Below are 26,790 nucleotides of genomic sequence, written 5' to 3' on the forward strand. Positions count from 1 at the left end.
TGGGTGAGAATTCACAGTGTAAAAATAATTCACTGTAAGGAAGAAAATCCTCCAAAGGAATCTACCCATCTTTCTTTCATTCATTTAGGTGCCTGACTTTTCCAAGAAAGTATCCTGATTGGGCTACCTTATTTTACCTTTGAGAACAGAAATGTCCCCTTATTCTTAACATCTTAGGTAATTCAGGCAACATGGCTCTGTTTACCTTTGACCTATATATGTCAGCTAGTTTTTCTAGTTTTCTGACTTAGCTTCCCCTCTGGGAATTCATCATTCAGCATCGTATTTCCAAACTCCATCTGGGTGTAACCACACCCACATAATGGACATCTCCACACTCTATTGTGGAGAATAGCATCACGTCATTTCGAAAAGTGGAAAAATAGAGGTCACAGCAGAGAGCTAATGAGTGATGTAGGAGATCTGATTTTCTGTAAGGAGTAGGATCATTCCAGAATTAGTGGAATGACATTCTTATTAGAAATTTTAAGATGTCTGTCGAATGTTAACTTTAAAATGTGATGATATTGGTGGTGATGATGATGATGATAGTGATTGGCTGAGCAGAGATGAGGTCTAGGCATGGGGCTACTATATACTACACACTGACTCATTTGTTCCCCACCTCCCCCCTACCAATGGTAAATTTTGATTCCATAGATGAAGAAGCTGATGCTTTGAAATAAGACTGTTTGAGGTCTCACAGACAAGTAAATGAAGAAGCAAGAATTGGAACCCAAATCTGTTATTTTTATCATATATGTAGTCTTTCAAGAACATTCTGTGGTCCATTTTCATTCTCTGAATTGTATTAAATATCAAGGAGCGTTCAAGCATTAAGATGATTGAAGGATTTTGAGTTGATTTGTCTGTGTTCTGCTTTTTGAATAAGAAACTCTAACTAGATGTAAGAGAAGGATTTAAGGTTGAAAGGAGAGCACTTGGATTTTACACTCTTCCTCTGATGTTTAATCTTAGCCAGGTTCACATCAACTTTCTGAAGCTCTGTTTCTTCATCTGTAACTGAGGGTAGTCATTTCTGCCCTGTCTTCATAGAGGTTATCAAATGACCTAAGTGAAATAATGTATGGTACAATTTTGCAAGCTGTAAAAATGCAATGCATTATTATCACCATCATTATGTTTCTTGTGGATTCGCTGAAATACTCCATTTGGGCTATTTATCAAAGCCACTGAGAGACCCCTTCAAATTCGTCTGAAAGAGTATTGCTTATAAAGATGTGCCCATTTAAGCATTTGTAATTTTAATGTGTACATGGAATGAATCTCACAGGCGTACTTTTTTTTTTTTTTTTTTTTTACTTCAGGATGTTTCAGTTCGTTAAAATTTTGCTTCCTGATAGGGAACTTTCACCATGACATGAATATCAGGCAATCAGGTGTCAGTGTTATTTGCTTTGGGTAGCATGAAGACACTATAGCTATGTGAGAAGATGTGTGCTTGTATGGTATGTAGGGGTAAAATGATCTGACGCGTGGGGTTTGCTCTCAGATACTTTAGCAAAGAAAAAATACAGATAGATGGACACATTTGGCAAAATCTTAAGAAGTGAGGAATCTGGGTACCTTGTGCTATTCTGTCTACTTTCATGTAGGTTTGAATTTTTTCCTAATACATATTTCAATTGTTCTTTTACAGATGCAGATTTTCTTTTATAATCCAGATGACTTTGACAGCTTTCAAACCGCAATTTCTGAAAACAGAATAATCGGAGCCATGGCCATATTTTTTCAAGTAAGCTAACGGTGGTTCAAGTACTTGAACTAGAGAGTTCTCTGAGTATTTTTTTTTAATTCGCCGAATTGTTCTATGTTTAATGAATGCATCTGTTTTCTAGTTTGCACCTGTCTAAATGAAAGATATTTCATATTGTCTAATGTGTGATTTAAAATGTAAATAAGTATGTTTAGAAACATAATGAAAATTTTTGCATGAATTATTCTGATTTTATTGCTACTTGACTGGTGCACAGATTGAAGAACACATTTATCATCTAAGTTACTTCACTGCTGAAGCGTTTTGAACAGGTTCCTTCAGCATGTTAAGAGACTGATGTTAAAAAAAAAAAGGTGATTTGCTTTGGAGCAACTTTTAACTTGACATTACTTACAAGTAGATTAATAAATAGCATCAGTCACTTCTCTGAAGAGACCCCTTCTCTTTCCCTCCCCAAATCCCCATGGTAACTAAAGTTTTCCCTGACACCATTTCCAAATTAGTACAGTCATGAACCCGCATGCTTTCTTTTTTGTTGTTTGTATTGAGCGTTCCTAATTCATGTGCTGCTTCTACAGCTAGAAGCCACAGTTTGTGTCCTTCCATAGATAAGGCCATCCAGGCTTTTTAATAAGTCACATCAAATTAAAGTAGTGTTAACCATCAAGTGTCTTAAAAAAGTAGCTGAGAGGAGATCTGGCGCTTTTTTGTGTGGAAAGTAACCTGAGTAGTAGGTATGTGACTTGTCCTTCCATCTTAAAATTTGCCTGAAGACCACATACCAGTGTTTCTTCCATCAGTGAGTCATTGTTGGACAATGTCTTTCTGACAACTCAAAGGGATGTGGGAGACATCAGAACCTTTTCCACCATGGGTCTTTAAAGGGGCAAGCTTCTTTGTCTTTGAGAAAGAGCCAGTCTTGTTTGGAATATGTTAATTTCACTACTCTTTTTAGCTTGTGACCCATGATGGACAGTTTTGTCCACTGCTGTCTCTCCCTCTTAACCACCCTCTCTCCCTTTCCTTTCTTGGGTAAAAGCCTCAAATGGGAGATTATATGTGAGAAATTGAAAAACTTAATATTCTGCTTCAACCTCAGAAACAGTGAGCGTGGTGGTCATTAGGGTTGGTTATGGCACTGTTTTTCAAACTGTGGGTTCTGACCTAGCAATGGGCCATAAAATAATTTCAGCAAATCCTGCCAGCAGTTTTAAAATAATGAAACAGAATAGAAAAAAAAAATCAGAATATATCAGAGTGTATGACACATAGTAAGGGTAAATATTTCTGTAAAACTTTTTTTTTTTTTTGGTAGAACCTTTTTTTTAGTTGTTTCCACACAGAGAGGCATAGTGGGTATGTACTTGGTAATGTTATTAACCATACTTCTTACTGTGGCTCATGGTCAAATATTTTGGAAGTTGTCTGTTTATGTATTTGCTTGGTATCTCTCGTTCTTCCACACATCTCTTTTCTATGATTACTTTCATAAACCACAGGTGAGCATAGTGTTTTAAGAGCTCACTCACTGGAGTCAAAACTCTTTGCTTTTGGGGCACCTCGATGGCTTAGTTGGTTAAGCATCCAACTCTTGATTTCAGCTCAGGTCATGATCTCATGGTTCATGAGTTTAAACCCCACATTGAGCTCTGTGCTGATAACACTGAGTCTGCTTGGGATTCTCTCCCTCTCTGTCTGTCCCTTCCCTCCCCTGCTCTCAAAATAAATAAACATTTAGGGAAAAAAATAATAAAAAAAAAACTATTTGCTTTTGAGTCCCTTCTCTTCTACTTAACAGGTGCATAATGGTGATAGAGTTATTTAAACTTTCCAACCTCAGTATTCTTTTTTTACTTGCATTTTTATATGTTTTTATTTATTTCTTTTGACTTCCAGTAGCATGATAGATAGTTCTCCATCCCCTCACCTTCAATCTGAAGATGTCCTCAGGTCTAAAATGGGTCTCTTGTAGACAGCAAATAGATGGGTCTTGTTTTTTTATCCATTCTGATATCCTATGTCTTTTGATGGGAGCATTTAGTCCATTTACATTCAGTGTTATTATTGAAAGATATGGGTTTAGAGCCATTGTGTTATCTGTAGGTTTCATGCTTGTAGTGATGTCTCTGGTACTTTGTGGTCTTTGCAACATTTTCCTCACAGAATCCCCCTTAGGAGCTCTTGTAGGGCTGGTTTAGTGGTGATGAATTCCTTCAGTTTTTGTTTGTTTGGGAAAACCTTAATCTCTCCTTCTATTCTGAATGACAGGCTTGCTGGGTAAAGGAGTCTTGGCTGCATATTTTTTTTCTGTTTATCACATTGAAGATTTCCTGCCATTCCTTTCTGGCCTGCCAAGTTTCAGTAGATAGGTCTGCGACTACCCTTATGTGTCTACCTTTGTATGTTAGGGCCTGTTTATCCCTAGCTGCTTTCAGAATTCTCTTTTTATCTTTGTATTTTGCCAGTTTCGCTAGGATATGTCGTGTGGAAGATCGATTCAAGTTACGTCCGAAGGGAGCTCTCTTTGCCTCCTGGATTCCAATGTCTGTTTCCTTCCCCAGATTGGGGAAGTTCTCAGCTATGATTTGTTCAAGTACACCTTCAGCTCCTTTCTCTCTCTTCTTCTGGAATTCCTCTGATGTGGATATTGTTCCATTTGATTGAAGCATTTAGTTCTCTAATTCTCCCCTCGTGATCCAGGATTTTTTTTATCTCTCTTTTTCTCAGCATCCTCTTTTTCCATGATTTTATCTTCTAATTCACCCTTTCTCCCCTCTGCCTCTTCAATCTGCGCTGTGGCCCCCTCCATTTTATTTTGCACCTCGTTTATAGCATTTTTTTTATCTCCTCATGACTAATTTTTAGTTCCTTGATCTCTGCAGCAACATATTCTCTGCTGTCTTTTATGCTTTTTTCAAGCCCAGTGATAAATCTTATGACTATTATTCTAAATTCTTGTTCCATTATATTGCTTATATCTGTTTTGATCAATTCTTTAGCTGTCATTTCTTCTTGTAATTTCTTTTGAGGAGAATTCTTCTGTTTCATCATTTTGGCTACTTTTCTGTCACTTATGCGTTTTAAAAGCTTGTTGTGTGCTCTGCACCTGCGATCACTGCTATATTAAAGGAGGGTGATACACTGTCCGGGGCCTGGCCCGTCAGGAGGTGTTTTTTGGAAAGTGTTACTTGCTCTCTCTTGTTGTGACTTTGGTTATTTTATTTCCCTACTCACAGTGATGTTTTGGACCCTCCACCAGGTGTGCTCTGAGTTTTTCCTTGAAGTAGCCCTGTGACCTGTCAGATTGTCCCAGTGTATCCCTGGTAGGGACTCAGTCTCCTTTCCTCCCAGCCTCTTGGAGTTCACAGCCCTTTGGCTTTAGCCCTTCTTTGTTTGAGAAATATCAGAAGTTCAGATTCCCCTACTTCTTCATTATGTTGGCCTCTCTCTGTTTTTATTTATTTTTGAGACAGAGAGACACAGAGCATGAGCAGGGGAGGGGTAGAGAGAGGGGGAGACACAGAATCTGAAGTAGGTTTCAGGCTCTGAGCTGTCAGCACAGAGACCGATGCGGGGCTCAAACTCACAGATTGTGAGATCATGACCTGAGCTGAAGTTGGGTGCTTAACTGACTGAGCCACCCAGGTACCCCCCACCCAACCTCAGTATTCTTATCTGTGAAATGAAGATAGCAACTTCTACACCATCAAAATTAAAGTAGTCATTAAATGAAGCCCCTAACGTGGGTCCTGGCACATAGTAGACACTTGATCAATGCCAAATAAAACATGTATCCATATCCATGCAATTCTTTATCTGTGGGATGGAGACCTACGGTGTGTGTGTCTTCTTTGCGTGAACAGAAGTCTATTTTGGGCACTGCCCTGTGGGCAGGTCACTTGCATCTAAACCATGATTGGTTTGCCTTCCACAATACTTGAGGTCACTTGAGCCATTTTTAAACAATACCCACTTCCATGGTTAATCCCTTGTTTTCTGTTATTGTCCTTTTGGCATGCTGTTTTTCTTGTAGTTCAACCTCTACTCCTATAGCCTCACCGTCAGATCTACCCCCTCCTCCTTCTCTGTCATGGCCACTCATGCCCAGCCCAACCAGGTCCTACTTTATAAGTCACCTTCCATGGAGGAAAACAGATTTTAAAAATGTTTTTATGAGTTCTGAGAGAACCAGTTCACAATATGTACTACCCAATAGCTTTCTATTTTTCTAGCTCTGTTAACTCTTGTGAAATGTGAGACCAATTAGAGTCTTAGGCAGGCAAAGCACATTGGCATACAAACCAGCAAAATGCTTCAGTGTGAAATCTAGGGTTTGAATTGTTAAATTACTTCTAGGACATGACTACTACTTTACACACAAAGATATACGTTCTCTGATAAGTCCTCTTCAAAATTTTGGCTTGCTGCCCTGTGTACACAAAATACAGGATGGATAATATAAAATAGAACAGAAATTTTATTTAGAGACCAGCTGTGTTGAGCTGCTTCCTTTGTTTTCCTTATAAGCCACAGATGCATTTATACATTGCAGCTAGCACTACGTTGAGCAGCAGAGAGGAGGAGAGTATTATTATCACTTTAATTTGGCCGTCTAATTAGATTCCATACTTTGAGATTGTTGTAGTTTGCATCTTTCTATAAGAATGTTAAATTGGGGGGCCACCTTGGTGGGTCAGTTGGTTAAACGTCTGACTTCAGCTCAGATCATGATCTCAGGGGTCGTGGATTCAAGTTCCCAATAGGGCTCTGTGCTGACAGCTTGGAGTGAAGAGCCTGCTTCGGATTCTGTGTCTCCCTCTCTGTCTGTCCTCTCTCTCTGTCTCTCTCTCTCTCTCTCCCTCTCCCTCTCTCTCTCAAAAATGAATAAACATTAAGAAATTTTTAAAAAATGAATGTTAAATCGGGGAGTTTGGTATTTTCCCCCCAAGTAGTCAGGTAAATCTTGATATATGTTTTCAAATTCAAGCCTGGGATCTCACATTTTGTTATTGAAAAAGTATTTGTCATCTGTTCAGCACAGATTCAGTGCCAGGAAGGGCGTTAGTTGCTACATTAGCTATAGTAAATGCGATCAGCTCCTGCCCACTAGGACCTCACTGTCACAGTTGCATGTGATAATGGCTAGAAAGAGGTGAGTGGAGAAACTGTTCCATTTGTAAAGAGGCTGTATGCTGACTTAGTGCTTATAAACGCACATATTAATTGGCCAGAGTGACATGACATGAATGACAAGTGCAGGTCTAGGCGAGGCTCCTAGTTCCATGTAGATGGTATAGCCTTGATGTTAGCTCACTCCGTACGCTAGAATAATTTTCTTATGGATTCAAATTGTTATCTTTGTTTCTTTTTCCTTCCTTATTATGTGCCTGTTATTCTGAGTAATTTCAGCTCTCCCACCGCCTTTGCTGTGAGTGGATATTATGAAGTTCATAATGTTTCCAAAACACTGAAACAGGCACAGACCTGGTGGGCACATGGTTGACCAAGGGACCTTAGGTTGGCTTAGACTAGAGGTTGCCTGCAGGTGCGCCTCTTGTAGCTCACAGGCATGACTGTTGAACCTACAGGGTGTTTACAGTTCTTCAGTTAAACATGGCAGATATTACATAAAATGTCCTGATGATGTGGCAGTAATCACGATGTGAGTAGGGGCTGGCTGTCTGCTCTGGAGGGGGCATACATTCCCATTGCAACACAATCTCCAGTCAATCTCCTCATGCTTTCGTGTCAACATGATCTTAAGATCACGACCCCATCCTGAACCTCGGTAACCTTGAATGGTGGCTGACATCTTTTGATTACAGACAGAGTTGAAGATCACTCTCAACGCTGAAAGACGGTGAGCCATGTCTCCCCCAAGTGCTTTGTATGAACACCACTGCGGGAAGGAAGGTTCACTTCCATGCAGGGGAAATGATATATCATGGCAGCCACATACGCTTGTGTACATTTGAGCCCACATGTTCTAGATGGTACATTCATTTCATCGCCACTGGTGAGTAATGTATCTAGAGGAGAGAACACCTTTTTTCTAGTTCACACACACCTTTGGATCAACAGCCCTCTAGCAGATCTAGGGGCACGGCAAGACGGTAGGTTGTTGAAAGGCTTTTTTAGATAAATTAGAATAAGAAATTGGCAAGAGATGGAGATATGTGTTGATAAACCACTAAAGGGAATAAGTGCTTGTGTAGCTAATTTACGTCAGTACAAAAATTAAAATAATTGTTTTCTGTTTGTTAAAGCAGAACCTCTACTATTCTTTGCTGTTAGCTTGATATGAATTCCTGTAAAAATATAAAATACCAAATGTCATTAAAATACTCCTTCAAAATATTCTGTTTTTCTGATAACAATCTACATAGCTTTTCTGTTTAAAGAAAGAAATATGAAAAGCTTATGTTGACAGGAAAGTTGAAATATCAGTGGAATGATTAGATAATTTGTAGAAGGATGCTTTACTTTGAAAGCAAGGCACAAAAGAATTTGATTGGCTCCCGCTTAAGTTTATTGAGTAGAGAGTACCAGGTGCTCAGGATGACTTTACCCCAACTTGGCCTGTATTTTTTAAGACCCAGAAATCTTCTGTCATCCCTGGTGGAATTGGTATTTCTTTCAATATGTCTCTTCACTGTTTGTCATTGAACACTTCCCTCCATTCCTGTCAGAATCCAAGTGGCTTCTGTCTCTGCAGCCTTCTCAATGGCTTTCCATCTGATGCCCATACAAAGTTGGTATCCCCAAGCTTTTTGTAGTTTCGATTATTGTAGGTTTGCACGTTTGATTGTGTTTTTCTCCAGGAAGCACATGATTATTGTCAAATTTACCATTTGGGGGGAACGTCTCGTTTGTTTCACTGCCTAGTTGCCATTGTTATTGGAATGCCTAAAATTTTATTTGTATTTCCTGATTCCCTTGAACTGTGGAATTATAAACACATGATTTTTAGAAGAGCGTCTACATGTAGAAACTCTCTTAACGTGATGTTCTTGCCAGCCTCCTTGCTAGACTTTTTAGGGCCTGTAGTCTCTTCTGAATCTTTGCATCAGACGCAAAGATGTAAAATTTTTATTATGTCTGTATCCAAAGGTCCAGTCAATGGCATATGCCTTGTACATTTAAGAAATAAATAAATTGCATCCTGATTTATTTAGGGTTCTTTTTGACAACCTATCTTCAACAGCCTTGTTGAGATTTCTTTATTTAAGGTTTCATTTTTGCTCCTCCTGGGAAAGTTCAACCCCCTTGGGCCAGTATTTTCTTTTTCTGTTTCTATTTCCATTTCTACCCAGAATATAATCCCGGTCATTTGGTTTTCCCCGACGTCTCCAGTTCTGTCTTTTGCTCCTTCTTCATTTCTGCCCTGACTTCATTGTTGAAAGCGAACTTCAAAACTCAAATGTTTCACAAGTTGCTAACCCATTCTTTATATCATGTCGGTGGTACAGACTGCTTAATTATATTTCTCCATCTGGAGAGGCTGAGTAATTAAATGAAATGGCAGCACCTGGGATTATTTATAGACCTTGAGAAGGCAGGAGGAGTTCTTGATGACTCATCTGTCTAGGGCCTGGAAGGAAGGCCTTTTCTCCACTTCCCTGCATTTTGCCTTCCCTCCCCCACCACAGGTAGATGTGATACGTCTGTCCTTCCTTTAACCCGCTGTTTCTCTTAGCATTCCATCTCGCATTAAAACTGTTATTTTACTTTCTCCTGTCTTTACTGTGAGATCATTGAGGACTGGGAGTCTTCACTTGCTCATCACTGCATCTCTTGCAGATGACTAGCACTGTGGGTTGGTTGTGCAAATACTTCACCAAATGCGGTGGAGACACACGGGCTCTATAGTCCTGAATGCAAAGGAACAACCCATAGCCTGTGAGCTGAGGAGTATCAAGAAACAGGCACTAGGAGACATAGGACCTGAGAATACTAGAATGTAAACTCTTTGAGACTGAGGTCCATGTCCTGGTCCTGTTCTGTTTGTACCCCACCATCCACCTTTGCCTCACCCTCACCCCAGTGTCTTGACCTCAGTTACCGTTCAGGAAATATACACCGAGTAGGACTAAGTTATACCACACCTCTCGGGGTCCTACCACAACATCAGTCATTTGGGTTTTTTGAAAGAGCATATCTAGGTGGTTGTGTAAGCTTCACCTAAAAGGGTCTGTAGTTACATAGAGGTTTAAGACCATCTCTTGAGACGGTCAAGGACATGAACATGAAGGCTATGAGTCTCCTGATTCACTGAGGTTGGTAACCCTCTGAGAATGGTCACCCGGGGCTCCATTGGGTCCAACATACTATCAGAGAGATGTATCTCCATTTATGCCCGTGGTTGTGAAAAGGCAACAGGGCTTTACAAATTTTAAAGTGGCATTCAGTGGCCTCAAAGGAGTGTTTTAGTGCCAGGAATATTGGGATGCATCTGTATGAGAGAATGTTTTTTTATAAGATCTCCTGCCAGAATGCTTTTACCTCAGTAGAAGGTGGATGGAGAAGCTTTTGTGGATTATTTTACTATATTTCTTTCTGGCTTGCCTCTGACTGTTGCTTATTTATAGCCTCCCTACGGTCTCTTTGTGATGTTGATGAGTTTGTGTGTGTGTGTGTGTGCACGCGCGTGTGTGTCAGGGCACCTATGTACACATTTCTTTGAGTTTCTTGTTCTTCCTCTTCTTTACATGTGTGTTTTTCTTCCTCTGTCCCTCCTTTCTCCTTCAGATTCCTTAAGTGAACAAAATGTCATATTTTCTCATTTATTTATTCATGCCCTCATTTGCTAACTCATTTGTTCATTCTGCAATATTTATTAGGCACCTTCTCTGTGTCTTTCTCTATGAAAATTGTCAATGTATCCTCAGATTTCTAGCCTCCCCTTAGAGTAGCTGGGGAACGGCAGGTTTTTAAGAGTTTGCCTTTCAATCCTTTCTTCCAAGGTGGCATCATTTTATCATTGGGGTAGGGAAGACGGATCAGGTAAGGGAGGTCAAATATCAAGGAAAGAATATGCAACTCCATCTTGTGCACATTTTCAACATAGTAAATGTGTCATTTTCAAGTATGAAGTTCCTATTTGTGAATTTTAGAACTGGCTGTCCTTTCTCCTTTAAAACAAAAAAAATATTTATTTACTTTGAGAGAGAGAGAACGCGTGCTTGCGTGAGCAGGTGGGGGTGATAGAGAGAGAGAGAGGGAGAAATAGAATCCCAAGTAGGCTCTGTGGTGTCAGCCCAGAACCCCATGCAGGGCTGTGTCTCACTAATCATGAGATCATGACCTGAGCTGAAATCAAGAGTCTGTGGTGTTACTGACTGAACCACCCAGGCGTGCCTCCATTTCTCTTTCTTTCTTCCATCTTTTTGCAGACCAAAACACCACTGTGAATGTATAAATCATCTCTTTTATGCATGGTGACGTAAATCAATCTTTTTATTTTTTTAACCATCCTCTAGGAATCTTTTTCTTTTTTAAATGAAGAATACATTTGCTATCCTTGCTATAGATAGTTCTAATTTTTTTCTTATGTTTTAAAAAAAGTTTATTTATTTTTGAGAGAAAGAGAGAGCACATGCGTGAGTGGGGGAAGAGCAGAGAAGGGGGGTGGGGGCGGACAGAATCCCAAGCAGGCTACATGCTGTTAGCATGGAGTCCAGCTCAGGGCTCAATCCTATGACCTGAGATGAAATCAAGAGTCCTACACTCAGGACTCTCAAATGACTGAGCCCCACAGGCACCCCAGATCTTTTTATTTTTGTAACCATCCCCTGGGAGTCTTTTTTTTTTTTTAATGAAGAATACATTTGCTATCATTCCTAGAGATACCTCTAAGCTTTTTTTTGTTTTCACTTTTGACCAGTTCTGTTGGGAATGGGAAACAGGGCCCCCACTGCATAGAAAAAAAAGGAAGGGAGGGAGGAAAGAGGGAATGAAGGAAGTCAAGGAAGAAAGGAAGGAAGGAGGGAGGGAAAGTGGAGGGAGAGACAGAGACAGGGAGAAAAAAGAAGAGGGAGGGAAGAACTACAAGAGAAAAGAAATTAGTAGTTATACCCAGTAACGATTTTTTAGTGGGAGAACACATGAGTTGGTGTTAGCGAGTAATGGTGAATTGTTAAAACTTCCTTCTGAGACGCTTTTCAGTATAATTGCAGTATACTAATTTGGTTCTTAATTTCTTCCTTTCCAGTTGCCGCTGTTTGAGTATCATCCTTCTCCCATTTTCCACATCCTTGGTTTTATCCAGTTATATGTTCGCTTCTTTCACTACATTACCTAGAAGTGTAATTTCCGAATGTTTGGGGTTGATTAGGAAGACTTTTTTTCTACACACACACAAATTAAAATACATATGTTCCAATTAAACTATTTTAACAGCTAATTGATTTCATAGGACTTACCGTTCGGTGAAGGCTAGAGTCATTTTTAATGTTCAGATGCAATTTCGGAGTAGATTTGTGGATGTACAGCGTTGAATTTATAGCCTCTCAGGTGTTTTCAGTACATCTCTGGTCTGCAAATGGCCTGTAATTCAAATTTCCTCTTAGTGGACATTACGGAGGACAATTTAATAATTGGCAAAGCATCACATAATTAAGAGACTTTGAAAAAGACCACGTGCAAATCTTCTTTAATTAAATCACTGCACTTCAAGGATGGTTACCAAGTACTTTGCCTGTGTACGTCACTCAGTGAAGAGTGTAGAAGCTGTCATTTAGTTCACATTTGCGTTCTTTGGGCCAGTTGTTCTAACAGAAGTCACAGACCCTGCATGTCATAGTCTCAGAGAAAATATGAGGAATTGTATAGCGATCCCCCAAACAGGTGTCTCTGTGCACAGTAGAGAGACCCAGCTGTGAGGAGGTACGAGGCTGACCAGGATCCTCTAGCTCTTTGGGATCTGCCAAGGCGAGAATTCTAGTTTCGTGACTTCCAATCCAGTCCTTATTTTTCCTAGCCTTGCTCTCCCTGAAGTGAGATCTAGTGGACGCTTTAGCTAGACCCTTTGGGAGATACAGTTAAAGCACTTTGCATCCCAAGAAGAGAAGCGAGTGGCACTTCTCCGCGCGCTGCCCCTCCCCCCCCCCAACCCCCGGGGCTTTCCCCTCCTCCCCCAGGTCAACTATTACAAGGCGCTTTTAAGTAGACTGCAAATGATGCTAATAAAAGTGAACATTTATTGTGGACGTAACTCATAAAATGCCCAAATAAAGTGCCTTATACTAACCATTATCTTATTTAATTTTTACTGGGGCCCCTCAAGGTATTATTGAGTCCATTCTACAGATGCAGAAGCTTGAGGCATGGAGGTTTTTTTTTTTTTTTTTCCAATATAAATTTCTCAAGATTACACAGGCCAGTACATGTTGGAGCCAGTGTTTGACAACAACAGTCCATCTCCAGGGTCTGTGCTCTTACTGGATTTCGCCTTGTGCTGTGTCTGGCGACCCTTGCTGGTCACACTGGGGTGACGGTGCTACCTGCATATAGTGGACAGAGACCAGGAACACTGCCCAACATCCTCCAGTGCACAGGACAACCCCCACAGCAGAAAAGCCTCCGGCCCAAAGTGTCAGTGCTGAGATTGAGAAACCCTGTTTCATGGTTAGCTACTAAGTATTTGAGGACACTTGGACGTTTTAATCTCAGTGGATGGGGAAGCTGTTCGCATTACTCTGTCCGTTAGTCAATGGCCATAGGAATAACTAAAAACTTCATACCTGTGAGGTCCCCGGTCCCTGGCCAACCAAGGTGTAATCAACTGGGATTTAAAGACAAGGCATAAAGATTTACACGGCAGAATCTTTAAATTGGCCCTGCTTTAAATCCGCCCAGGTATTCCGGGTTCAGCCTTTAAATTAAAGAGCTCATATGGGTGTTTATTCCCAGATACGATAATAGTTTGTGAAAGAAGCACCAATTTGATAAAACATTCCCTCAGCCATAGAAAAGTAAACATAGGTAAGAGCATGTGCAAATGCCTTTGAACTTAAAATCAGCAGGAGCTGGTTTGAAAAACTCAAAGATCTACGAACCTCCTTTGTGGAGGTTATAGGGGAATCTGCCTCCGCAAGCCCAGCCGCAATCCCATGGCACCGTAGAAGTAATTTCCCAGGGCAGGATTTTAAAACCATTAATGCTGGTTTTATTTTAGAGGTTTGTTATTGTCTCTTTGAAAATCTTGTTACTCTCTGTGCAGCTAGGCATCGTCCCAGAGGAATGATTAACCCTCTTTATCTGTGTGGAATCCTGGTGCTACTCACCTGTGGTGCTGAAACACACAGTTGCCCATTGGAGAAGAAGCTTGCAACTTTCTTTTGTATTTGGGGGATACATTGAAACTATTGTTTTGTTTTCTCTTTCTGTAGCATCTGAATACATATGGCATGTCTGTACCCACCTGAGGCCCAGAGCTTTTGTTTCTTTGTTCAGGGTGATTGATGTCGGTCTCTGGAGGGCGCCTCTGACCCACACTTTCAAAGCACGTGCCCTGTACCACTTGGATAGTATTTAAAGACAGACCAGTTCGCATAGATCTTTCCTATTGGATGGAAATCCGTGCAACCATTTTTACATGGTGTGAGAGCAAACCAGTGAGAAACTGAATTTCATGTATCTGTGGGAGACTTTTTATGATTTTCCAGCAATCTCCTTTCCTCTAACACCTTGATCTTGGGAAGACCTTTTAGCCAATTCTTGGGAATACCGTTGTGGTATTTTCTGGGAATGTGTCTCCTTTGATGTGTGAGGGACTAGGAGACAGACAATGGGGAGAACTTCCAAAATAGAAATATTTTATCCTCCTGCCTTTTCACTCGCAACAAATAAGTGTCCAAATGGGATATAGGAAAAGGCACAGTAGTTAGGGCTCACATCATGTCTTTGTTAGGACTGCCCAGGTGTCTTTCGAGAAAATCCTTACCATTGGATCCCCCCCTGCTATGAAACATAACTATGCGTTGACTCGCCTGGACACATCTGTACAGCAGATGCTGTTTTTCTTAGCCTTTTGTGTTTTCTGGATATGTGTTAAGTTACGTGATTTTGGTGTGCACGCAAATTCCCAGGTAGCTGTATACAGAATAATATGATAGCACTCATTAATTTAGAGCGTGCTTGTTTGGAATTTGGGTTTGCCCCAAGTTGAGGTAAGCCAAGACTTAAACTGAAGAAAGCCTGAATTAAGCACATCAGTACTATGGACAACAGTGAATGAGAAGGGTTACTCCATCCGCGTTTATCAGTTGAGTATTATCAACCGATTTTGTGTAATATGCGTTTGATATCAGTCCTTTGGTTCTAATAGACAACTTTCATAAACGTATATATATGTAAATGGGTTTGGTGAGGAGGAGTCTTAAAGTCACACTGCCAGTAATTGGTTTGCACCACATACATGAAATAAAATTCTGTGCCTCTGAAACAGTACCCAGTTCTCTTTGGTAATTCACTTCCTAGAACTTCTAGATGCTGTTACTAGGGTCTTACTTGACCTTAGCAGTGTTTTCTCTGGTAACTTGGCATCCTTGAGCACCATTCTAATGAGGTTTCAGTGCATTCTTTCTATTTTTAGGCGCTCTCCAAAGGTGACTGCCAGGCACTGGTTCTATTTAAAAAAAAACAAAACAAAACAAAAAAAAAACCCAACCAATTACAGGGTTTAGCGCCAGATGTCTCAGAAATGCAAGCAGCTAACTAACACGAAGCCAATTCCTAAATCTTTCAGGAAAGGAAATGAATATTTAGGGCCACATCTGAACTTGGTAGGCTGGCTCCCCCCAACCCCCCCCCCTTTTAATGGCAAGCAGCCTAAAGCTTTGATTCTTCTATATTTTACATTGTACAGATGTCCTCATCCTGCTAAAAACGGTTCAGACAGGTAAAATCACAAGGTTTCTCGAAAGAGATTTACAGGGGCGCCTGGGTGGCTCAGTCGGTTAAACGGCCAACTTCAGCTCAGGTCATGATCTCGCGGTCTGTGAGTTCGAGCCCCGCGTCAGGCTCTGTGCTGACAGCTCAGAGCCTGGAGCCTGTTTCAGATTCTATGTCTCCCTCTCTCTGACCCTCCCCCGTTCATGCTCTGTCTCTCTCTCTCTCAAAAATAAATAAACGTTAAACAAAAAAAATTAAAAAAAAAAGATTTCCAGTTTTGGATTCTTTTTGAATATAAACACTAGTTAAAAAAAAAAAATAGGTGATAGTTGTGGACTCTGGTCCAGGACCTCTGTCAATTCTGTCAAGCATTCTACATACATTATTCCACTTAATTTGCCTGACAGCCCCCTGAGAAGGAATTCTGATTCCAGAACCTTCCCCAGATACTTAGATTCCCTTTGATTATGAAATCAGTGTCTAGGAAAACCACTAAAAAGGGTTGGGATATTGGAGTGAAAAGTTCTATGCTAAAATTCTGACTTATCACTTACTGGCACGTTCCTCTGGACAAATCTATTTTATTTCCCTCGCTGCCTCAATTCCCTTGTCCATCAGATGGATATACTGATATCTGATTGGTTTATTGTGAACTTCAAATGAGTCATATATATGAAAGCACTGTGGAGCACACTTTAAAGCCCTCCATAAAATTTGTTATAATAATAATAGTTTTGGGGCGCCTGGGTGGCTCATTCAGTTCAGTGTCCAGCTCTTGACTTCGTCTCAGGTCATGATCTCACGGCCCCTGAGATCGAACCCCACGTGAGACTCTGTGCTGACAGCACAAAGCCTTCTTGGGATTCTCTCTCTCCACCTCTCTCTGCCCTCCCTGGCTTGGGTACACACACGCACTCTCTCAAAATAAGTAAACATTTTAAAATAAATAAATAAATGAAAATAATAGTTTTGGTGATGGTGGCAATTAGTAACAACTCGAGTTGCCATGTCAAAATTAAAAGGGGGGGGGTAGGGTGCCTGGGTGTCTCAGTCAGTTGGGCGTCCGACTTCGGCTCAGGTCATGATCTCGCAGTTGGTGGGTTCGTGCCCCACGTTGGGCTCCGGGCTGACAGGTCGGAGCCTGAAGCCTGCTTCAAATTCTGTGTCTCCTCCTCTCTCTGCCCCTCCCATGCTCATGCTCTGTCTCACTCTGTCTCTCAATAATAAATAAATGTTAAACAAATTTAAAAAACAAAATAAAAGGGAACGCTTTGAACCATTGCTTTTGCTTATCCGGAAGCCTGGCCCGGAATAGATGCATTAAAATAAACATACTGCTTTTGGTGCATCAGATCTGTGCACCTTCCCAGTCCATCTCCTTGCATTTTGGAGGAGGGTGCTTCTGTTCTCTGAGGGCCTTGGCTGTGAGACAAGGTTCTGAAGTCTCAGTGGTTGTTATTGGTGCTGCCACTCAGTAATTCAGGAGGAGGTAACCAAATTCAAATTTCCTCGAGGAGCATCTACACGTCTCTCTTACCACTTTAAAGAGGAGCTAAAGTAATTAGTTTTAGCACCTTGGATGGTGAAATAAATAGTTATTTAATTGGAGCAGCCAGTCTTCTGGGAGAGAGACAAGTAACATATGACATGGGCCCAGATGCCTGCAGATAGTGGGGAGGCCCTTTGGAAGCAAAAGGGGCCTCATCAGATTTCCCGCTGCCCCCCCCCCCCACCCGCCAGAGTCTGCTTAATTCCTAGTAGTGAGTTACTCCCCAGCATCAAGGTTGTAAAGTAGGCAGCCTTTATGTGGCCTTATTTGTGCTGGAAATGTATCCTCTTTTATGAGATCCCTTATTAGTGCCTTCTTGGTCAGAGGCACTGCCAGCAATAATGATGTGATCATTACAGATTTTTAAATAGTATGGCCTGTGGATTATTGCCGGTTCCGGAAATTCATGCCATTCGGCCTTGTGTTTGATGTGCCCCAAAGATTGGGGTTGTGGGCAGGGGATGCCTTCCCTTCTGCAACTGTGACTGTGTCCCCCCTCATCGAAGGGAAATGAGATAACCCTGTACACATGGCCTGCTTTCCTCTCTTATGGCCTTTCTCTTGCCTTGCTTGTTAATTCCCTTTGCAAAGTCATGGAGCCACTATGGTGTCCCATATACAGCCATCAGCACAGTGTCTAGTGGACAGAATAAAGCATCGTCTCTGTTGTCAAGGAGGTTAATCCATGCTCGCTCTCCCTCAACACACCTGTGCACACACAGGCACACGCACACGCACACACCTGCAAGCTCCTTAAGACAAGACCTTTGCTTGTTTGCTGTTAATATTCTCAGTGCTTACCATAAAGATATCGAATGAAAGCAGTGAGAGTCTTTTTTTATGTTTATTCATTTTTGAAAGATAGAGAGAGACAGAGCACAAGCAGGGGTGGGGCGGAGAGCGAAGGGGACACAGAATCTGAAGCAGGCTCTGAGCTGTCAGCACAGAGCCCGACGTGGGGCTCAAACTCACAAACGGTGAGATCATGACCTGAACCAAAGCCGGACGCTCAACTGACTGAACCCCCCAGGCGCCCCAGCAGTGAGAGGCTTGGTTGATAAAGGTGATGGACTCTAAGGTCAGACTGCTTGATGAAATCCCAGTTCTACCCATAAGTAGCAATAAACTTCAGTTTACTTAGCCTTCCCAACCCTCAGTTTTCTTCTCTGGTAAATGGAGCCAATAATAAGAGAGCTTCCTTGGAGGGTTGTTGTGCGGTTTGTGCTAGTTAACACAGGTGAAATGAGTATGTGCCCAGCACATAGTAAGTCCTCAAGAAGCGTTAGCTTTCATTATAATTTAAGCAACAGCATGCATTGTCGTTTATGCAGTGGTAACAATGAGCTACCAAGTGTAGCCCTTATATGGAGGCTGGGGAGCTTAGCCTGCATCGTGTGGGAGAGGAAAGGTGTTCTCACCTGAAGAGGGTTTGTGAAATGTTATCTGTGGGGTTTTTTTTCCCCTTCTTTTCTAGACTTATGGGGCTGAGAGGTCAGGGACAATTGTCCTCCATGGTAGCTGCACGGTGGGATCGCTGAGCAAGTGTTAAATAACACTGATGTTTGGGTCCCCCTCCTGGGACTTAGATGTCATTGGTCTGGGAGGTGGCCTGAGTGTCAGTATTTTTAATAGTTTCTCATGTGATTCTTTTCTTTTTTCTTTTAATGTTTATTTATTTTTGAGAGAGAGAGAGAGCACAAGCAGGGAAGGGGCGGAGAGAGAGGGAGACACAGAATCCAAAGCAGGCTCCAGGCTCTGAGCTGCTAGCACAGAGCCCAATGCAGGGCTCGAACTCACAGACTGAGATCATGACCTGAGCGGAAATTGGACGCTTAACTGACTGGGCCACCCAGGCGTCCCTATCTGATGTGATTTTAAGTACAGCATAGGTTGATAACTATCACCATAGCCGGTGACTGCCTCTTGGGCTGTCTTGGGCTCCCGTGATTAAATCGTTCACCCCTACTTCTGCCCTGCCAGCCCTCTGCGTAGCTGGTGGTGATTCGTGTAGGCCCTCCTCTGTGGTGGCCTCTCTTTCTTGAGAGACTCCTGAGACCCCGATGAGCCTCCCTTCCTCCACTTCTCAGAATAACACCGGTCCCACTTGGATTCGCTTCTCCTTTCGTAGACAACGGTTTCAGAAGGTGCCGTTGTCTGGTGGTGACTCCATCTTGTCGTCTTATCCAAAGTAGCAAAATTCTCAGAGGGGTGGACAAGCCTGGTCATTTGCGCCTCCTGCTATTTGGAGCCAGAAGAAGCGCAAGTGTGAGGGGTGCTGGTGATAAGGCAGCTTGAGCCTTACGGCTGGGACCGGAGGCTCACATGAGTCTACCCCTGGAGAGGTGAGCAGGCAGAGTAAGGCCAACCTGCCCATTAACCTGGGAACCAGGGGTTAGGACTGGGGTCTGGGCTTGGCCAGCTGGGCATGCTTGATGTTAGAGGCTGGAAGCAAGGACAGCACTCCCCACCCCCCAACCCCTGGCATGGGTATGGAAGGGTATGGCTGGGGAATTGGAAGGGCAGCTCCAGGGGAGAGGGCTGTGCTCACTTTTCTTAGAGAAGCCCGGCATGAGGGAGGGCTGTCCCTGCCTTGGGGAGGAGGCTGTGGAGGACAGCTGGGAGTAGGGAGCTGGAAAGAAAAGAGCTTCACTAGCACTTGTGGGTAGATGCTTGTTGGTACAAATTTCCACTTCTGGTAAGCCCTGCAGGCAATGTGGGGGAGAGAAAGAGCAAGTTCATATGTCCCCTCCTGGTCTTCCTGCTCCCTCTGTTATGAATAATATCGCGCAGGGGAGTTTTCTGTTTCCACGTGCCTATTATCCGTACCTTTTATCTCCTTTCATGCCTCAGATTTGTACAGCAGGAACATCTGTCCCTACCTGACCAATGAGGAAACCAAAGAACAGCCATATTTGATGATTTACCCAAAGTCACAGGACTGGAAAATGGTGGGATTTTAACCCAGGTCTTCCTTACTCTGGAAGTTCTTCCTCGCTTGTCAACCTCAGTATTATGCCGCTTCCTACCATCCTGTAAACTCCCTAGCCTCCCAGGAGTGTAGACCTGGGGAGGGGGCCCTAGTGGCAGTACTCGGGACCTAAGCCAATTAGTACCTCAAGGGACAGTCTTCGTCGGGGAAACCTGTATTTTTGAATGACTCCCCCTGCCAGCAGCCCTCTTAAAATTTGGATGATGCTAAGATTGTGAGAGCTTTGAGTTTCCCATTAGCCTGCCTCCAGAGCACATGATTTTAATTACCTACCTATGGAACCTCGCTTCAAGCTCATCAAAAGTGGGTTTTTATGGTTGTTGCCACAGAGCTCCCTCAGTCCTGTTGCTTCAGTAAAAGATTTTGGATGTCTGTGCTAGAAAGTTCCATGCTCTGGCAGCAACGTCTAGACAACTCAGTACCAGAGCCAGGCCTCCCACGACCCCACGTCCCTGCTGAGGCCGTCCAGGGCCGATGCCAAGAACTCACTAATGCACGGGGCCAGGACGGGATTTGTCTTGTGAGACCGGGGAGGCTTGGGGTGGGGTGGGGTGGGGTGAGGGGGTGGGGGGATCCTCAATGTGCTGACCGGCCTCTTGGCTGCTGATGAAACTTTGGAAGCCCAGAAGCAGTTCTGCTCACGTCTAGCCGTGTTCTGCCAACAGGCATTTTTTGACATTTCCAGATCAGGAAGGCTGTGACCTGCTGCAAAGGAGTATTTCCATCCACGAGCTGACTCTGCTTATCAGAATGATAATCTACCTTCCGTGCCTTTATCTGCCAGCACCCCAATGTAATAATCTGCTCCTCTCTAGCTTTTTAAATGATGAGATGTTGCAGTGTTTTTCTGTCAAAAACCAGCCCGGACACCCAGCAAAGCGCTATGCCTTCAATTACATGCTTGTTGTAAACGCTTCATTTAAAAATTCTTGGGCCATAAAGCAAAGTGAGAGCAGTGTTTACCATCACAAGTTGTTAAACAGACGGTCCTGGTGTCAGAGGGGACTCTGTTAGGCAGTGATGTTATCAGTTATCGAGAATGTCAAAGCTACATCCCCTGTGTGGCCTTCAGTAAGGCAAAGAAAGGATGTCTAAACAGATTTTTACGATTTGGTTTGGATGCAGCCTGAGGACTTGCAGGGCTCGTCCGCATACAAATGACAGGAGTGGACGTTACACCAGCACGGCAAATCACGGACCATCCTATATCTCAGTGACGGAACGGTGTTAGTATCTAGCCCTTTCCAGCCTATGCCTATAGAATTATCTGACCCCTTTCAGTTTTCATTTACCAAATATTTCTTGTAGCCAAATGTATGCCAGTCTCGCTGATAGGCACTGGGGCTATCCTGGTAAAGACAAAACCATGTCTTTGTCCTTGTAGAAACCATAGTCTGTTAGAGGAATAGATACTAATCATATGAATGTGTTAGTGGATGCATAATTAAGCTCATGTTAAGTCCAGCAGAGGAAAGAGGTAGTCAGAGCTTTGAGAGCAGATGATGGGGGTCAGGCCCAGGTTCGAGGTCAGGAAAGGCTACTGGAAGTAGACACAATCAAGGAGAAGTTAGCTAGGTCAAGAAGTTCTCAGCTCCTAGGGATTAGCAGCCATGTGTGAACACTCCAGTGTGGGAGAACAGAGTACCCGTGGACCTACAGGAAGCTGCTAGGGCTGGAGCTGGACCCCACAGAGCCTTGAGACCGGCAAATCTGGGCTTTTATCTGGGAACCATTGAAAAACTGGCTGGGCAAGGGGGCTAACTTAGTTAGCATTTCGGAGCAGATGAGGAAGGCTGTGGTGAGAGGGCCAAGCTGGCGAGGAGCCGAGGACAATGCACTGTCATCCGTTTGTCATAAAGAAAAGAGATGGTGGTAGCTGGAACCTGGGGAGAAATGATGTCTTTCTATTACCAAGATTGTGGGAATTTTATGTTCTTATGTAGGAGGAAGAAAATTAGTTTCAGGCTCTGGGAGCATGCATTTGAAGCAACTTGGTGACTAATGAAAATAACACGTCTGGGGTAAGAAAGCAGGTCAGAGGGGTTTTATAAATGCTGCTCACGATCAGGTTTGGAGAAACATCCTCATTGTTGTTTTGATACTGGCAATTTTTCTGCGCTCACTTTTCACTGCTTTTCGCATTTGATGTTTTCTCCTGTTGTGTTTATTTCTTTACTTGTTTTATGGGCATCATACAAGTGGATTGAATGGGGCTTCTGTCTTCTTTGGGTTCCATTTTAATTTTGGAGAGCTGGACAGGGGTGTGGTTATGATTATCAGCCCCTGTGTGCATTTCCCTGCGTGTTGTCATTGCGAATTCAACTGACTGCTTTCCGCTGTGAAAATTAATTTTGCAGCCATATTGCAAAACCTGTAAACCCACAGATCAAACTTCTTGCGGGGATTTCATTCATGTGTTTTGCAAATAGTTCTTAAATGTCTAATATATAAAAATTATAGTCACCATTCATAATATCATATTATCTCTCTACCCTTTGTGTTTCAGGACAGATTGATAACCACGGGCTGAAACCTGATTATAATTATCAGAATAAAAGAACAAATTAGGTGGATGGTCCTTAGCTACCGTGGCCTTTAATGCCAATCACAATTATACTCCGTTACAATTTACAGTTCAAAAGACCTTCCATTTAGGATTCTTTTATAGAGCACAGAAGGATTTTTAAACACACAGTTTACCAACTGATCTTAAAAGCACAAAGCAAAAAGCCGTCCATCTGAAAAGTGAAATTAGGGGGCTAAACTGGTTTAAGGTGACACCATTAGGAACCCACTGTCAGAAACACAAAGAAACCCCTAGCCAGTCATTACTATTATCGTGCATTTAAGCAAAGGGCAAACTCAGATTCTCTTTGTGACTGATTGCCTTGTTCCACTTAATACTATAAAGGAGATATTGGTTGTAAAACCTAATGGTATAAAATAGACTTGGTAAAGGATGGCCTCCCCAGTTCCTTTAGATCTTGCTCATGTAATCTTCCCACTGCGAAGTGAGAATGTGAGTCCTATTAAATGCAGTTCAGGACGTTCTGCCAAAGGCGATATTACCCCAGACCTGTGACTGTTCCATCCAGCAAATGAAAACCTAAATAAACCCCACAACAGCACCTAGTGTTCTTTAAAGGATTCATGGTCTAAGGGAGCATTTCCACATAAATAAAAGAACACTCTCATGAGTAATGGTGCATTTCTGACTTGCTCATGTTACTGGTATATGAATGTGAAATGGGGGGGGGGGGCATGCCTCTTTTAGGGGAAAAGAGGACTCCTCTGCACCCCTCCCCCAAATTAGAAAGTATCATAGCATAGGTAGGGATCTGTTCAGAAACCAGAGTTCTAGATGGTATCCCTTGTATGAAATAAACTGCACTCAGTGTTTTGGACCATCAGTATCCAGAATGCTCAGAAAATAGAATTTTCAAGAATGGTAACAGTCCCAAAGTTAAATGCACTGTTATGTTATTAAATAATAATGGAAACAATATTAAATCATATGTTTAATTAGGAATAAATATGAACTAATATGGTCAGAAAATACTTTAAATATTTTAGGTTTTAAAACTAGAGGGGCACCACCTGGGTGGCTCAGTCGGCTAAGCATCGGACTCTTGGTTTCTGCTCAGGTCATGATCTCGCGATTTCGTGAGTTCAAGCCCAGAGTCGTGCTCTGACCTAGCAGCACAGAGCCTGTGTCCGATTCTGTGTCTCACTCTCTCTCTGTCCCTCTCCTGCTCGTGGTCTCTCTCTCTCTTCCAAAAAATAAATAAACATTAAAAAAATTTTTAAAAACTAGAAATTCATTTTCCCAAGATCTCTTCCATGGAGTTTCTATTCTATGATACTCTTTCTATTTTGAAACGTGGGCTAAATTAAATTTTGTATATTTAATACAGAGAAATGATGCGGATCTTCCTCATCAGTCCTCTTCCAGTGTTCTATTATTTTATAAAGGACACAAAGTACATTATTTGTGTTTTTAGAAATACTGTTAAAGTGGAATGGTGAGTGTGGCCAAACGTCATTATCTCAGAAATCACTCTCTAGAAGAGGAGCCATTGGGGATTCTCAAAAGTACTTTCAGTAAAAAAAATTTTTAGATGCATAATACAATGCTAGGAAGTTAACTTGAGTCATTAAAGCAGACAATAAATATCTCAGAGTAATAATTACCACATCCTACTTTCCCAGGTCTGAATGGCTGCTATCTTAGAGATTTACTAATCCTAATTAGAGATGATATTTTTTATGGATACTAAACTTTTGAGAGATGATACGACTAATTGATGAAAGAACTAGAACAAATATTTTAACATTAATTTACTTTTCTGCAGGGCTTGACAATTTGTCACGTGCCTTTACTTACACTGATTCTTAAGACAAGTAGGCAAATAAGGTATTTGTGGATTTCATTCCGCCTCCCATGGTGATTTAAACCTTCCATGCCTCTGTCATCATTAACACATGGCAGAACTGAAATGAATCTGTGCTCCTAAAGGGTTGCAGCCAGAGCGTATTCTGACCATAGGGAGGAGAGACTTGGAACGTCGAATGTCTTACAAACAGAAGTACATATTTCATTGTCACTGAACAAAATCTGAGATGATAAATTTTCATTCAGATTTAGAATTTAGTGTTGTGTGAGACAGAGAGGGCCTCTGGCAGCCATCAGCCTACACACATAGCTGTGTTTTCTGATTTACTCCTAAAATCCCCGCATTTAAAAATTCTCACCAATGGTGGTAGAGTTGGGATCCTTGTCTGGGATTTGACTACGAGGATTTGCTTGTACTTGTGACTCAGAGTAAAGCATGAGCATTCACAGTTAGATTCATTTAAGGTTTCCATAATCATTTCTGCTTTTACAAGCTTTTGGCGTGGAATCTTTTTTTTTTTTTTTTTTTTTAATTCCTTACCACCCATCACTGCTTACATTTGTTTTTCAAAATGGTATTTTAGGCCTGAAATTTAATCCTGAGAAAGGAATTCAAATGTTGGAAAGCCTTTGGGCACAGAAATGTTCACTGTTAGTTACAATAGTTAAAATTATTTATGATAGTAAACCACAAATCCATACACCCAATATTTTGGAAACGATGACATAAATTAGGCCCATCCTGAAGTTGGAATATTATGTAGCCATTAAAAGTTATACCTTAATGGGATGCCTGGGTGGCTCAGTTGGATGAGCGTCCGACTTCGGCTCAGGTCATGATCTCACAGTTCATGGGTTCGAGCCCCGCGTCGGGCTCTGTGCTGACTAGTCAGAGCCTGGAGACTGTTTCAGATTCTGTGTCTCCGTCTCCCTCTGCCCCTTCCCTGCTCATTCTCTGTCTCTCAGAAATAAATAAACGTTTAAAAAAAGTTTAAAAAAAAGTTATACTTTAGGGAAACTTCTAATGACATAAATGACAAAAATCACATTGTTAAATAATACTATTACTGATAAAACATTATTATCATGACTACACAGAGCAATTACAAGGAGCAGACACACATGTGGTACCCATTACGAGGTGCTCGTGTAACCCCTTTACACATACCAAGTCACTGCAGCAAGTACTCCTATTACTTACAAGGGAAATACTTTTGGTAAGTTCATTTTTTTAAATTTTTATTTTATTTTCTATTTTTAGAATTTTTTTTAAGTTTATTCATTTTGGGAGAGAGAGAGAGAGAGAGAGAGCGAGAGTGAGCCAAGGAGGGGCAGAGAGAGAGGGAGAGAGAATCTCAAGCAGGCTCCACGCTGTCAGCAAAGAGCCTGACGCTGGGCTCAATCCCACAGTCCGTGAGATCGTGACCTGATCAGAAACCTAGGGTAGGACGCTTAACTGACTGAGCCACCCAGGTGCCCCAAGTTCATTTTTTAAATGAGGAAACTGGAGTCCACATGTTAGGTCACACACCTAATAAGTGGAGGAGTGGGGATTTGAACCCCTGAACTCAGCCACTACTGCTGTTCATCCCAATGTAATGTGTATAACAAATGATCTCATCCACACTACAACGTGTATGTATGTGTGTATGGAAAATTTGGAAGGGCATATGATCCACTTTCCAGCACTGGTGACCTGTGTGGTAGGAATTTGGATGGCTTACTCTTTTCATAGTTTTTCTGTATCTTCTACAGGGCATGTGCTATTTTTGTTATTAAAATATAATGCAGTTTTAAATGAATAAGTGAGAGCTCTCTTTATACTTTCCAGAATTTTCTGTCACTGAATGAAAACCCACCCCTGTTCTGTCATTTCTGTGTCTCCCAGTTTCTGTGCAGTCAAACCACAGAGGCCAGGCTTCCTCTCCCATGATTTGGCAACACTTGAGTGTATTTGGACACATTCCAAATTTGCCTGGACATTTTTCTGCTCCCTGATCATATGCAAACCTCCAAGTGGCACAGGGGAGTGTGTGATCTGAGTCCTGGATCCCTCGGTTCCCATCTCGTAATTTTTAGTTGATTTGGCTAGAGGCAGGGGCAGTTTAGCCATGGAACAAATACTAGTAAAGACTTTATGGAATAAATAATGGGAAGCATTTTCAAATGGTGCACTGTTTCCATTGAATTATGGACAGATGGGTTGTTTATGCTGTTTCAGATACAGA

At 42.0% G+C, this 26,790-nt stretch overlaps 1 protein-coding gene across 4 annotated transcripts in view; it reads left to right on the forward strand.

Annotated features, from left to right (window-relative positions):
• Window positions 1-26,790, forward strand: part of PTPRG (protein tyrosine phosphatase receptor type G) — a 710,659-nt gene that overhangs the window by 489,976 nt on the left and 193,893 nt on the right. For all 4 annotated transcript variants that reach the window (XM_042979322.1, XM_042979323.1, XM_042979324.1 and 1 more), the window contains exon 5: window positions 1,661-1,756. In XM_042979322.1, the coding sequence (XP_042835256.1) occupies window positions 1,661-1,756 (96 nt within the window). The remainder of the gene's footprint in view (window positions 1-1,660; window positions 1,757-26,790) is intronic.

This window comes from Panthera tigris, chromosome A2 (assembly GCF_018350195.1).
Source record: "Panthera tigris isolate Pti1 chromosome A2, P.tigris_Pti1_mat1.1, whole genome shotgun sequence".
NCBI lineage: Eukaryota > Metazoa > Chordata > Mammalia > Carnivora > Felidae > Panthera > Panthera tigris.